General features: G+C 33.1%; 5 protein-coding genes and 1 long non-coding RNA gene across 8 annotated transcripts; 3 read left to right on the plus strand and 3 right to left on the minus strand.

Moving 5' to 3' along the window:
- LOC104741714 (transcription factor bHLH111-like) lies at positions 9-4,336 on the plus strand. Of its 2 annotated transcripts, none has more exons than XM_010462617.2 (7): positions 9-418; positions 1,256-1,793; positions 1,981-2,097; positions 2,492-2,563; positions 2,688-2,753; positions 3,784-3,822; positions 3,918-4,336. In XM_010462617.2, the coding sequence occupies exons 1-7, from the start codon at positions 102-104 to the stop codon at positions 4,092-4,094; spliced, it is 1,326 nt and encodes a 441-aa protein (XP_010460919.1). In that variant the 5' UTR covers positions 9-101; the 3' UTR covers positions 4,095-4,336. The 2 variants fall into 2 exon arrangements, with proteins under 2 accessions (XP_010460919.1, XP_010460920.1); XM_010462618.2 differs by having other exon boundaries at positions 11-418; positions 2,495-2,563.
- LOC109128924 lies at positions 2,854-3,661 on the plus strand. The gene is made up of 3 exons (XR_002035289.1): positions 2,854-3,000; positions 3,398-3,466; positions 3,591-3,661. It is a non-coding gene; the product is annotated as an uncharacterized LOC109128924 (long non-coding RNA).
- On the minus strand, positions 4,264-5,846 carry LOC104741713 (F-box only protein 12-like). 2 transcript variants are annotated; one of them, XM_010462616.2, is made up of 2 exons: positions 5,390-5,846; positions 4,264-5,266 (listed from the first exon to the last, which is right to left on the minus strand). In XM_010462616.2, the coding sequence occupies exons 1-2, from the start codon at positions 5,784-5,786 to the stop codon at positions 4,644-4,646; spliced, it is 1,020 nt and encodes a 339-aa protein (XP_010460918.1). In that variant the 5' UTR covers positions 5,787-5,846; the 3' UTR covers positions 4,264-4,643. The 2 variants fall into 2 exon arrangements, with proteins under 2 accessions (XP_010460918.1, XP_010460917.1); XM_010462615.2 differs by having other exon boundaries at positions 4,264-5,845.
- LOC109128923 (F-box only protein 12-like) lies at positions 7,710-8,751 on the minus strand. The gene has a single exon (XM_019236330.1). It carries the CDS (start codon positions 8,709-8,711, stop codon positions 8,028-8,030), a length of 684 nt encoding a protein of 227 aa, XP_019091875.1. The 5' UTR covers positions 8,712-8,751; the 3' UTR covers positions 7,710-8,027.
- LOC104741715 (putative F-box protein At1g30930) lies at positions 8,763-9,390 on the minus strand. The gene has a single exon (XM_019236331.1). It carries the CDS (start codon positions 9,309-9,311, stop codon positions 8,790-8,792), a length of 522 nt encoding a protein of 173 aa, XP_019091876.1. The 5' UTR covers positions 9,312-9,390; the 3' UTR covers positions 8,763-8,789.
- LOC104741716 lies at positions 10,897-14,091 on the plus strand. The gene is made up of 4 exons (XM_010462620.2): positions 10,897-11,572; positions 12,803-12,877; positions 12,955-13,092; positions 13,636-14,091. The coding sequence occupies exons 1-4, from the start codon at positions 11,357-11,359 to the stop codon at positions 13,939-13,941; spliced, it is 735 nt and encodes a 244-aa protein (XP_010460922.1). The 5' UTR covers positions 10,897-11,356; the 3' UTR covers positions 13,942-14,091.

Below are 14,312 nucleotides of genomic sequence, written 5' to 3' on the forward strand. Positions count from 1 at the left end.
TACACTTTATATTCTCTAATGCACATATCCTCTAGACTCTTAACAAACAAAATAAAAGACGAAGCCTAAAAAAAAAAAACGGTTCGAAGAAAGGCAAAAAAATGTTAAGGGAAGAATGCACTCCAAGTTCATCATGGTGGGAAGATGTTCAACATCATCATAACGATCATGCAAACTCCATTACTTCGACGTCGTTTTACCATAAGAGTAGTACTAATATCTCAAACACAAACGTTAGCTGTGAAGAAGACAATCTCTCGATCTCTACCGTAAACGCTTCAAATCGTTTGGACCTAACTGCTGAATCCTCGAATCATCACTCTCTCTCGGCTCCGGCTCAGCCTCCCTCCTCCTCCGATGAGTTGCTCCGCGACCATGTCGCCTCTTCTCACAATCATCTATGGAGTCTTGCCTTCTTGTAAGTATCTATATATCAAAACACTTTATAGTTATCTTATCCACTCATGAATTCTTCTTCTTTGAGTTTCGCGTTATTACTTGCAATTCACATAGCGGTAATTGTAGATTCAAAGTTTAGCTTAAGGTTTTAAGTTTTACGCTCCACTCCATAAAGATATCGTCTAGTTCATATTATTGTTGTTTTTCTTTGTTTTTAAAAAGAATGAATATGCTTTATGCTTCCAGGTCTAAAAAATAAAATAAAAAAACGTTAGAAACAAAAGAGAGGTCTAAAAGTTAGTTTACAAAAGTAAATTAGTAGCTCTTTTGAATTATTGTTCCCCAATAAATGATTTAACGTTTGATTGGTGAGGGTATGCCTATAATTTTGCACTTATATAAGATCCATCTTTTATTATTGGCCACTCGAGATACATGTAGTTTATTGTTTTTTAAAAAGTAAAAGAAAGTTGTAGTAGTTAACTATAATTAATATATTTGTTTTTGGTTATTGCGTCTACTAGATCAAATATTATGTTTTACAATTTTTAAAATACAATGTTTTCTTTCGTAGCCATTACTTGAACAATATATAAACGAAAACGTAAAACGCAAACGAAGAATTACCATTTTGTATTTGCTTAGTGCTTACAATTTCTCAAAAAAAAATTTAGTGAAAGTATTGCAATGTAATATGTATAGTTTCTTATTCTGTAAGCAAAAACAATAAGCTAGCATGTAAATTACACATAAATTCATAATATATATAAAGATATAGAGTTCATATTTACCTTAAATTTTGTAGTGATAAATATCACATTTCTAAAATACACACATTTATATATAAAATGAACAGGCCTGGTAGAAGCTTAGGAGATCAAATGATGGATCATCATCATCATAATCACCACTTAACATCTTCAAGAAACTCATCAACAACATCAGAGTTACAATCATACGAGCCAGCCTGCGATAACGGTAACGGTTGGGTCTATGACACAAACCAAGTTAGGTACGATCAACGTAGTGACCAACGGCTGTCAAAGTTAACAGATCTTGTAGGGAAGCACTGGTCCATCGCGCCACCGAATAATCCCGACATGAACCATAACCTTCATCATCACTTCGATCATGATCATTCTCAGACAAACGACGATGTTTCTATGTACAGACAAGCCTTGGAAGTGAAAAACGAGGAAACTCTTTGCTACAATAATGGCTCAAGTACTGGTGGTGGTGGTTCGTTGTTCCATGATCCTATTGAAAGTTCTAGAGGTTTCCTTGATATAAGGTTAAGTCGGCCATTGTCGGATATTAATCCGTCGTTTAAGCCATGCTTTAAGGCCTTAAACTTATCCGAGTTTAACAAGAAAGAACATCAAACGGCATCACTGGTACGTATATGCTACCTAATCTGTTCATATCAAATATGTGATGCAATAGTGTAAAAAAAGGTGTTAGATTCACCTTTACTATTGTTATTCTGCGCATATACCATTCAACTCCACAGTAATACAAATATTACCAATTAGTCTATATATGTACCGACGTTATACACGGACTTGGAAGCTATTTTTGTAGGCAACTGTGAGGTTGGGAACAACAAGCGCCGGAAAGAAGAAAAGATGTGAAGAAATTTCCGATGAAGTCTCGAAGAAGGCCAAGTGCGGTGGTGGCTCTACACTTTCACCGGAGAAGGTAATCTCTATGCTATATATGTGTGTACGTAAGTACGTATAAATGCATGCCAAAAATAATGAGTTTTTAATCGGATAACTAAAAAACAAAACAAGTGAATATACATTTATCTACTTAAACAGTAAAATTGTACGTTTTTCTTTTTCTTTTTTGATAAAAGCAAAATTGTACGTTGACAAGCACTTACTTTTGATAGTAGTAAATTTGTTTTGATAGTAATCTTTATTTTTCTGTTGAAACATACATAGTTAATTAGTTTTTTTGATTTTTGATGTATTTAGGTATCGAGTCTAATATTGCAAATCTGTTTGGAAGAAACTATACTGTTTTAATAAATAAATAAATAAAATAAAAAAACGTTATACTTACATTATTATTTTCGAAAAATAAATAGCAGGAACTACCCAAAGCCAAGCTTCGAGACAAGATCACGACTCTACAGCAAATTGTGTCTCCCTTTGGAAAGGTACTACAAAGATAAGACCGTATTTTTTCTTTCTATTTAGCTTTTAATTTTTGTTTTTCTCTTTCAACGTTCCTTTATATGTTACAAGGAAGAAAGTAAAACATTTGGTTTGAAAACATTTCAGACGGACACTGCTTCTGTGCTTCAAGAAGCCATCACTTATATAAACTTTTATCAAGAGCAAGTAAAGGTAACATGCTTTATATATACGATAAAATGTACGAAAATAATAATTGTTGCCTACATATGCAAGCATATATACCCTTAATTACTTATATNTGTACCGACGTTATACACGGACTTGGAAGCTATTTTTGTAGGCAACTGTGAGGTTGGGAACAACAAGCGCCGGAAAGAAGAAAAGATGTGAAGAAATTTCCGATGAAGTCTCGAAGAAGGCCAAGTGCGGTGGTGGCTCTACACTTTCACCGGAGAAGGTAATCTCTATGCTATATATGTGTGTACGTAAGTACGTATAAATGCATGCCAAAAATAATGAGTTTTTAATCGGATAACTAAAAAACAAAACAAGTGAATATACATTTATCTACTTAAACAGTAAAATTGTACGTTTTTCTTTTTCTTTTTTGATAAAAGCAAAATTGTACGTTGACAAGCACTTACTTTTGATAGTAGTAAATTTGTTTTGATAGTAATCTTTATTTTTCTGTTGAAACATACATAGTTAATTAGTTTTTTTGATTTTTGATGTATTTAGGTATCGAGTCTAATATTGCAAATCTGTTTGGAAGAAACTATACTGTTTTAATAAATAAATAAATAAAATAAAAAAACGTTATACTTACATTATTATTTTCGAAAAATAAATAGCAGGAACTACCCAAAGCCAAGCTTCGAGACAAGATCACGACTCTACAGCAAATTGTGTCTCCCTTTGGAAAGGTACTACAAAGATAAGACCGTATTTTTTCTTTCTATTTAGCTTTTAATTTTTGTTTCTCTCTTTCAACGTTCCTTTATATGTTACAAGGAAGAAAGTAAAACATTTGGTTTGAAAACATTTCAGACGGACACTGCTTCTGTGCTTCAAGAAGCCATCACTTATATAAACTTTTATCAAGAGCAAGTAAAGGTAACATGCTTTATATATACGATAAAATGTACGAAAATAATAATTGTTGCCTACATATGCAAGCATATATACCCTTAATTACTTATATTAATTAACAATTTGGTTGGTGATTTAAACCATCATGCAGCTGCTAAGCACTCCTTATATGAAGAATTCAGCAATTAAGGTAATATTTGAAGGAGAAAATGTGGTAGATATATGTTTCTAAAAATTTTAAAATATTTTAGAAAAGAAAATTTATTTAGTTATGTGTGGTTGTAGGATCCATGGGGAGGATGGGACAGAGAAGATCACAACAAAAGAGGACCAAAACAACATCTAGATCTAAGGAGTAGAGGGCTCTGTTTGGTTCCCATTGCTTGCACCCCAATCGCGTACCGCGATAACAGTGCAACTGACTACTGGAGTCCCTCGTATAGAGGTTCTTTGTATCGTTAAATACGAGCACGGTCAACTGGTGTAGCTAGAAAGTGTGTAGAGAATACGATTTGATTTAATTTATGGTAGTGACGATAAACCATTTGGTGATTCCGCAGTAGAACGAAAAGAGTAGTATGTGTATAGATAATATATATGCATATTAATCAGTGGGAGTCACAGTTGTTCCTTGATTATAACCTTAAACATTGTGATATGGTCATATAAAGAATACAATGCTTATGGAGTTTGATTTAGGGATACTACAATGCAGCACAGACTAGTCTACTAATGCACCTTTAAAACAAACACTACCGATTAGGCGTTCATGTGACAAATTTAGCTAAGCCAGCAAAATGATGATAGAACTAGAATTAAACGAAAAACAAACTACATAGAACAAAAAATAAAATAGCTAAGCCAACAAAGTGATAGAGCAAGTTAGCTGATGATAATCCATACTTGATCTGCTCCTTCTTCTTCACAGACTGAGAAGACTTGGATAGGCCAGGAGATGTATGGCGACGTCATCGTGGTTCTGGCATCTCGGGAACCATACTTCGGCATAGTTTAAAAAGTGCTTGACTTGAGTTGCATTGCATCATCATTAATACTAAGATCCTCCACATAGTCTACAAAGGCCTGTAATTTGCAATCACGATCAACTCCAACACCTTGGATTTCAACACTTTGGAAAGTTTTCCTTTCCGGATTGAAGTAGAAAGCATTAAACAGTGCACGTGCAGGTGCAGATTTCATCAACAAAACAATGTCACCTGTAGCGGTTACCCCATGAACAGAGAGGTACTCTTTAACATTAAAGACATCAATCTCAGCACTCAAAGTGTAGTCATACTTCGACCATTCCTGTTTCTCAACATCCTCTAGAACACGCATATGCAACTCAACAGGTCCAAACATACGTTCACACTCCAACTTAATCCCACCTAACTTCCCCTTATAGTTTATCAATTGATCAAAACGGCTTTCTGCACCTACGAACTTGAATGTCTCAGACCTAACATCAAAGCAAACTATCACATCGTATATACCATGTTGAGCTGAGTAATACAAAACACCATCGATGCAAATCCTTTCCCAAAAAGGCTCATGTGTAAAAGGACACTTGATCTCCCTCCACCTCAATTCCTCAGCTCCCAGTGTCAAGATATAATGATCTGTATCATTATCAGCTATATACATACAAGTAGACATGAACAATACCTTGAATTCCTTGTTAACCGGATCAAACCCTAGATAGCTATACGAACCACCTCTAAGTTCAGGTGGTAGTTCAGGTAAGATCACATACTGACCTGTGAGAGGGTTACATATCACACGCTTTAGATCTTCATCTTCCCTTGGGATACACATCTTATGGAAATAGATCAATCCAGAGGCATAGCTACAATTGTACCCGCTTGTTCCTTTAGAGAACTTGATATGAAAATCAGCGGCGGATACTACAAGAGAAGACTTCTCAGATGGATTCTGAGGCTGAGGAGTTGAGTAAAAGCTCCACTCACCGTCTTGTCTAACCGCAAGTAAGAGTCGTGGATAAGCTTTGGACCTGGTTAGAAACAAGTCGGTGAATCCCTGACGGCGGAGGATGGATCTCCATGGCTTCGACACGCAGCGACACCTCGCTGCTGATTTTGCTGGCAATCTCGAAACTATCTCGATGATGAGATCAGTCGGGATCGAGTTCTCCATTTTTGCTCCGTCGTGTTTTGTTGATCGGAATCGGACGGCGAGAGTAATGTGAAATAAATATCTTCTTCGACCTAATTAGATGATGTTAGAGGCCTTTGGTGGATTTAAAATTGAACTTATTCAAGCCCAATACGTTATGGGCTTTTTACCATCAAAATCTATATATTATCTCAAATGTGATAAATTAGTTTGGGATAAGTAACGATCTCGGATAATTCATATAGCACCACAACTCCGTAAAATTCAAATTGCGATTTCGGACCACACAAATCGGAAGTTTTAGTCGTATCTCCCTAATTTGAAAGTTCGAAACCTCATTACACACAAACATTGGATTTATTGGTTTACGACTTAAACCGATACTAAACCACTTAAAAGTTAAAACCAACACTAAACCAAATTAAAAAACCTGACCACTTAAAACCAATACTAAACCAAATTAAAAATCTGAACTATCTCCTGCTCTTCCTTCTTCATCTCCCGATCACGAAACAAATAGAATTATTTTCGATCTACAATTCTATTTGTTAAGAAAAAAAATTCAAATATACTGAATTAGTTCAAAAGTTTCAAAATGTTTCAAAAGGAAACAAGATAAACCCCTTCCAGAGTATCTCCAATTTTTTTCTTCCATGTAAAGGTAATTAAAACCTTAAGATTTAAGAATGTTGAATTGTCTCTCAAATTCTCAATCTCTCACTCCCACGTAGGCATCACCAAAGAATTATATTTTTTTTATTTAATATATTACTTTAAATTAGGTAGATAGATTTAAAAAAAATTGAAATTAATCTTATTAAATAAAAAATTATTTTGTTTGGTTGTAATGATGGTAGAGAACTAGATTTTAATTCGTGATACACCGCGATACTATATTTTTATTAAAATTATAAAGTTGTGGTTGTTAGTTAATTTTATTTGTTTTATTTGATATTTATAATTGTATTTATATAATCGTATTTGATTGTTAATTCTAAGATTTAACTCGTGATATACGACACGACAATTCTTTTCTACATAATCATAATTTAATCACTTTAAATATGTACAATATTTTAATATTGATGGTGTTAGCACCAAATATACAATATTTTAAATTTATATTAATATCAACCCAAACCGTCCTGCCATATAACATTGTCCCTTAAACATATTAGTACTATTTATAATGGTTCTGAACCATTGTCTAAAATTTTATACCTGATATGGAACTTAATACATACACTTTTTTGACAGAGTAATATACGTCTGTTTTAAGAAATTCAGTGCAACATATGAGAAATAACTTGTATTTTTATTATATGTTTTATGTAATAAAATAATATTTAAAATAAATAAAATCATATAAAGATGAAAGGAGAGAAAAAAATTAGAAAAGTGTAATTAGATATATTAAGAAATAATTTTAGGAAATTTTGTTAGATATAATAAATATTAGTTTCTAATTTTCTTAACAAACAATAAATGTCAATGGCATAGGATTGTAAATAGTATAGAACTTCAAGCTTTTTTTTAACAAAATGTACTTACTAAATGTATATATATAAATTAATTGAGACTTATTTGGATACATAGATAAATAGAATAATGTTAAACCGAGTTTATGCTTAATGAGCTGACTTTTTAGTCTTTAAGGTAATGACACATTACTAATATAGTAAAATTTTAGACATTTTCAAAATGTACTTCACTTTCAATAATATTAAAGATTAAAAAAGCATTTACACTCTCCAAATTTAAGGTCCAAAGCTCCCAATCAGAACCTCATTAAATTTATGGTAGTGATAAACCATTTTGGTGATTCGGCAGTAGAACGGAAGAGTAGTAGTATGTGTATAGACAATATATGCATTTTAACAACTGCCAATGATATGCAGTTGTTCCTAACTTACAACCTTAAACATTGTGATATGGTCATAGAAAGAATACAATAATTTTGGAGTTTAATTTAGATATACTACAATGCAACAGAGATAGTCTATCATGTACCTTTAAAACATACTATTGATTAGGCGTTTTGATATTATGTCCCATATGTGACAAATTTAGCTAAGCTTAGCCAGCAGAATGATAGAACTTTAAAAAGAAAACGAAAAACAAACTAAATAAAACAACAGATGAAATAGCTAAGCCAACTGAGCCATAGAGCAGGTTAGCTGATGATAATCCATACTTGTTCTGCTCTTTGTTCTTCACAGATTGAGAAGACTTGGAGAGGTCAGGAGATGTATGCCGACGTTGTCATGGTTTTGGCATCTCGGGAACTATATTTCGGCCTAATTCTAAAGGGCTTGGCATGAGTAGCATTGCATCATTGAGACTAAGATCCTCTACATAGTCTACAAAGGGGTATAGGCGGCAATCACAATTAGCTCCTCCAACACCTTGCATTTCAACAAATTGGAGAGTGTTCCTTTCCGGATTGAAGTAGATAACATAAAATGGATAACATGCATAATCCGTCGACAAAACAATTTCACCTGAAGCAGTCACCCAAACAACGGATCTATCGCGACTAAACTTAACAACTCGACTCGCAGGCCTCAAAGTGTAGGCATGTTTAGACCATTCCTGTTTCTCAACATCCTCTAGAACACACATACTCAACTCAACACAACTATAAGCAGACTCCAACTTAATCACACCTAATTTCCCCTTATAGTTTACCAAATGATTATAATACCGTTGTGCGGCTATGAACTTGAATTTCTCAGACCTAACATCAAAGCAAACTATCACATTAGACCTTCCTCCATCATAATCAACTTGAGCTGAGTAATACAAAACACCATCGATGCATATCCTTTCCCAAAGAGGCTCATGTGTAAAAGGACATTTGATCTCCCTCCACCTCAATTCCCCAGTTCCCAGTGTTAAGATATAATGATCTGTATCATTATAAGCTATATAGGAACAAGTAGACATGAACAATACCTTGAATTCCTTATTAACCGGATCAAACCCTAGGNAGTGTCAAAATATAATGATCTGTACCACTAGAAGCTATAAATTCACGAGTAGCATGAACAATACCTTGAATTCCTTGTCAATCGGATCAAACCCTAAATAGCTATACGAATAGCTATGTGAAACACCTCTTCTAAGTTGAGGTAAGATCACATACTGTCCTGTGAGAGGGTTACATATCACATGCTTTAGATCTTCATCTTCCCTTGGGATACACATCTTATGGAAATAGATCAATCCAGAGGCATAGCTACAATTGTATTTGCTTATGCCTTTAGAGAACTTGGTATGAAAATCAGCGGCGGCTACTACAAGAGAAAACTTCTCAGATGGATTCTGCGGCTGAGGAGTTGAGTAAAAGCCCCACTCACCGTCTTGTTTAACCGCAAGTAAGAGTCGTAGACGAGCTTTGGACCTGGTTAGAAACAAGTCGGTGAATTCCTGACGGCGGAGGATGGTTCTCCATAGCTTCGACACGCAGCGACACCTAGCTGCTGATTTTGCTGGCAATCTCGAGACTATCTCGACGATGAGATCAGTCGGGATCGAGTTCTCCATTTTTGCTCCGTCGTGTTTTGTTGATCGGAATCGGACGGCGAGAGTAATGTGAAATATCTTCTTCGACCTAAGTAGATGATGTTAGGGGCCTTTGGTGGATTTGAAATTGAACCTATTTAAGCACAATAAGTATATGGGCTTTTAAACATCAAAATCTGTATATTATCTCAAAAATTATAAATTAGTTTCGATCTACAATTCTATTTGTTATAGGAAAAAAAAAAAAAAAAAATCTAATACTGTATCTATATATTATTTCAGGTGTTTCCTTGACAACGGATTTTGAATTTTATTAGAACAAACTAGTTTGTTACGTGACACCAATAGTATATCGATGTTAAGTTTTCTAAAAACAAAGAACAAATAAGTTATAATATTATAATTTATTTGAAATTTCTTTTTTTTTTTTTTTTTAAAATACATATATTTAAATCATCTATGTTAGACTAACTTGGAATCGCATGTAAAATGAAATTTCAAATGTAACTTCGATCATATTCTTGTGATGCAACGGTTAGTCTTCAACAATCTCAGAAACCATGCACAACTAATTCTAATAACCAAAATTATATACGAACTAACAAGTAACAAACACATTTTTATAGAGCAGATTTAACTAGACAAGATACAAAGAGAACAAAAAAATATGAGAAAGCTTTATACGAAACCGAGGTGAGGAGAAAAGAGAAGAGTACCTCAAAAGCTTTAAAACAAAAGAAAAGAGGAGCACTCTTGCCAAGGCCAACGTCTCTGGCTCTGCCATCCATATACTCTCTCTTGTGTGTGTTTTGTTCTTTCTTGTTTATTAAATTAATAAACTTTATCATATATACCAGACTAATGTTTTTGGCATATATCTAAACTATAGTATTTATAATAATACATTATATACATTATTATTTATTAATTTAGTAAATTTTATCAAAAAAAACAAAAACTCAACTGGTATAGAACTCACGACAAAGCCTAAAAATTACTGATTTTTAAGTGGCTTATCAAATGAAATCATATAAAATTTGTTTTGGTTTTAGGTTTGAGGAGATGTACTAGTCACAATCGTTTTATTTTCATGTTAAGATCCACAATCATATATATATACTCTTAACGTCGTGTGATTCACTCCATATCTTTACACCTCCATAAGATTTTCAAATATCTATTAAAGGTGAATTCTAGCTAGTAAAATCTTTAACCAGATAAAAACTACCTTTTCTTTTGTTGCTACTTGCTAACGACGGTAAAAACATGACTCATATATCATATCCTGAAGAGGTAATTTAGCCTTAGAGATCCGTCCAAACAAACTAATCCTCTCGGACACTTGTCCTTTCACAAAATTATAAGTATATATATCGTAATAAATGCACACAACAACAACATCAAGAAGAAAATAAAGAGATATACATTATATACACATCAGTAGTATACTACTAGTAAGTAGTAATATTGTTTCAAGTAAAGTAAGTTTCAAAAGGAAACAAGATAAAACCCCCTCCGGAGGATCTCCTCCAATCTTTTTGTTCCATGTAAAGGTAATCAAAAACTTAAGAATGTTGAATTGTGTTATTGCCCCATGAAAAAATTAAGATTTAAACTTCAATATAATGTATGATGACACTTTGTCACACAAAATTTTTGATATTTCGCCAATGGAGAGAAGATTTGATCTTTCTGGGAACATTTGTTTTCTCAATAAAGACCTTCTCTCTCTCTCTCTCTTTCTCTCTTTCTCCCTTTCTCCTTCTCCCACCCAACCAAGACTTTCTCTTTCTATACGTAGCGACAATAATTCTGGAACCTCCTCTACATTACAAAACAAATAAGCAATATACATACACATATACACCCACGTATACATATAACATTAGATATTATATAAACATTTACACTCTCTTCTTCTTCACACACACACACACACTCTCCAAATTTAAGGTCCAAAGCTCCCAATCAAAATCTCAATCTCTCTTAGGGTTCTTGCTTCTTCATCAATAGGGCTATATATTGAAATTGAGTGAAAAAATTCGAACTCTTTTTAATTAAGATAAATGGTTAGAGAAGGTGAGGAGGAAGAAGAAGAGATGATGATGATGGTGGCAACGAAACCTGCATGGCTTGAAGGACTACTGGCTGAAACTTTCTTCTCGAGCTGTGGAATCCACGAAACTCGCCGTAAAAGCGAAAAGAACGTCTTCTGCTTACTCTGTTGTCTCAGTGTTTGTCCTCACTGTCTCCCTTCCCATCGCTCTCATCCTCTTCTTCAGGTACTAAACTCACTTCCAACAAAATTTTCACTAATTTTTCTCAAATTTTAATTGAAATTTTCTCTTTGATCTAACGACAAATTTGAGAAAATTTCGATGACCCTTGATTCGATCTCGAGACAATTTCAATACCCATGCTTTTTTATTTTTGTGATTATTGATTTTTTTTGTTTTTAATTTGATGAAAACTTGTACTTACTTACACTTACTCACACCTACGCAAACTAGAATCACTGCGTACGTATGTTTTATTCTGTTACTCCGATAAAAAAAAAATCATGAAAAAATATGTTTGGATTGTAGTGAAGTTTGTACTTGGTAACTTGCACCCATCTTATACTCACAACCACGTTAGCAAATTTAAGCCTAAATTTCTAAAACCCTTGTTTTTGTGGATTTTTTTTTTTTTTTTTTTTTTTGGTGGTTTTTCCAGAAATTTTCTCAATTCCATGGAAAAAAATGAATTGATGGGTTTTGTTTTTACTCTGGCCTTGGATTCGAGTTTAATTGGAATTCACATGCAAATAGTAGTAATCTTTGTAATTGAAAATTATAGAGCTTTTGGAATGTACTATAAAACCTTTTTATTTTATTTTAATGGACCTTTCATTATCATAAACTTTTTCTTCTCCCCAAAAATATGTTTCTTTTAATAATAATGTTCATCTTCTTAAAAGACCCTTTATTTAAGCCATCTACTAAGATTTGGTTTCAGTTATCCTCTAATTAAAGTCTAAAACATATGATCAGTTCTCTAATTTATGTTGTAAATTGTAGATGTTTGAAAGCATGTATACATAGTTTATGTATGTGATGATAGTAATTGGACTTGAATTGTCTATTGTGTGAATTTGGTTTGTTTCTATATATAGTATGTATCTTTTCACATCTTTTTTATTCTTTCTTCTTTTCAATTTGCTTAGTTCCTTTAAAAATTATTGTCTTCTCTGCTCAACTTCTCTTGAGCTGTTGCTTTCAAAGAACATCAAAGCTTTGACCAAATTCCTTTTCCTTCACTTCCCTTAACTTCTTTCCCACAGGTTTTTGTTTTTATCAGTTTAATTTTTTTTATAATTATCCACTATTCCCCAAAACATTATTGGTGCAAGTAAATCCATCCTTGGTTTGATTTGAATTTTGGGAGAGAAATTTTTTTGCAGTAACTATGACGTTTACCCTATTATTTTACATTTTATATATTAAGCCCTTTCGTTTATGAATAATTGGCAGGTGAGACGATACGTATACCATGACGTCGTACGGTTGAGTGATCTTGAGAAGCTCATAGATTGTTCATATGTTCAGGTGAATACTATATTTTTTTTTTCAAGGCTTTGATTTAAGTTTAATTTGTTGTACTGATTGACAGTTTGTAAATCCAGCCATATACAATTAATGGAGCCAAAGTGATATTCATAAACCAAAGACCACAATCAAGAGCTAAGGTGTCTTCAAATGTTTGCTTCACTTGTGATAGAATCCTTCAAGAACCATTCCACTTTTGTTCACTCTCCTGCAAGGTAAATAATATATTACATATTCATTCTTTTATTTGAATAAGAAGATAAATTAAACCTTTTAATTTGAATTTATTTTCTTACTAGCGCAATAAAAACATGTAAATTTAGTTATAAGTTGTTGGCAAAGTTGACCCATGAATATCAAAAGTGAGACCCAATAATTCTTGAGATTCTCTTGTTGATTGTTTGTATTCTAGTAAAAAATAGAAATAATAATAGAATAGAATGATTGCTCAACTTTTAACCATATGAAATAGTAGTAAAGTTTATTTTTTAATAAATCATTACTCTCAAGTTGAAATAACAAAAACTTTGGGAAACAGCTGTTTTTTTTTTTTATTCTCCATGCTTTATAATCATGTTAAAAAAATCTTGGATTATGTGTTCATTTGTTTAATATTCTTAAAACACATGTGCAAGTACAAAGTGGGCACTTTCCTAGGTTATGAACTATCATGTCCAATATTAGCCATATGTATTGTTATTATTATAGTAGGACACAATTATGTTACCTAACAATGATTAAAAAAATTTTGAATGCAGGTGGATTACTTATCATATCAAGGAGATGATTTATCAAGCATTCTCTATAGAATTGATGAATCGGATTTCACGTTCGAGGGTTTGAGAATGGACGGACATGATCAGCTCGAAGAGATGTCGACGATGGAGGATTCAGAGGATATGATGGTCATTTCGGATCAATCGGAGCAAGGTAACAACAGTAGTAGTAAGAGAGAGAAGAAGAACAAGAACAAGAAGCAAGAGAGCCATTACTTGCCTGGGATGGTTCTTTCATCACTTGGTAATAGAAGGAAAGGTGCTCCTCATAGGGCTCCTTTATCATAAATATAAAAAAATTATAGGCAAAAATAATTTTGAAAAACAAGCATTCTATATATATTATGTATCGCGTTTCTTCTGTTAGGTACATGATGTAACGGGTACGATAATTAGTACTCTTTTTATCATGAAAATGTGTTTACTTTTATGGGTTTTTTTTTAATTTCTTTTGTGGGTCGAAATGACTTTTTTCTGTAACTTTTATTTTTTGATGAATTATTGGTCTCTTCTTGAATAATAAAAAAAGGTGTATGTGATTTTAGTACTTTATAAAATAATAAGTGAGTAGTAAAAGAAATAATGAAGAGGACTCGTAGTTTGGGTAATTGTCATTGGGAGAGGGAAGAGACGACAACAGGTTTTCACGGGGACAGCTG

The sequence above is a fragment of the Camelina sativa genome, chromosome 14, assembly GCF_000633955.1.
Source record: "Camelina sativa cultivar DH55 chromosome 14, Cs, whole genome shotgun sequence".
NCBI lineage: Eukaryota > Viridiplantae > Streptophyta > Magnoliopsida > Brassicales > Brassicaceae > Camelina > Camelina sativa.

What these genes read in the sequence shown, in the direction of transcription:
- LOC104741714 (XM_010462617.2), top strand. Translation starts at nt 102, where the DNA reads ATGTTAAGGGAAGAATGCACTCCAAGTTCATCATGGTGGGAAGATGTT. An exon ending in CTATGGAGTCTTGCCTTCTT is followed by an intron (nt 419 to 1,255) that starts GTAAGTATCTAT and finishes TAAAATGAACAG; the next exon opens with GCCTGGTAGAAGCTTAGGAG. An exon ending in TGAAGAATTCAGCAATTAAG is followed by an intron (nt 3,823 to 3,917) that starts GTAATATTTGAA and finishes GTGTGGTTGTAG; the next exon opens with GATCCATGGGGAGGATGGGA.
- LOC109128923 (XM_019236330.1), bottom strand. Translation starts at nt 8,711, where the DNA reads ATGTCTACTTGTTCCTATATAGCTTATAATGATACAGATCATTATATC.
- LOC104741716 (XM_010462620.2), top strand. Translation starts at nt 11,357, where the DNA reads ATGGTTAGAGAAGGTGAGGAGGAAGAAGAAGAGATGATGATGATGGTG. An exon ending in TAGATTGTTCATATGTTCAG is followed by an intron (nt 12,878 to 12,954) that starts GTGAATACTATA and finishes TTGTAAATCCAG; the next exon opens with CCATATACAATTAATGGAGC. An exon ending in TTTGTTCACTCTCCTGCAAG is followed by an intron (nt 13,093 to 13,635) that starts GTAAATAATATA and finishes TTTTGAATGCAG; the next exon opens with GTGGATTACTTATCATATCA.
- LOC104741715 (XM_019236331.1), bottom strand. Translation starts at nt 9,311, where the DNA reads ATGGAGAACTCGATCCCGACTGATCTCATCGTCGAGATAGTCTCGAGA.
- LOC104741713 (XM_010462615.2), bottom strand. Translation starts at nt 5,786, where the DNA reads ATGGAGAACTCGATCCCGACTGATCTCATCATCGAGATAGTTTCGAGA.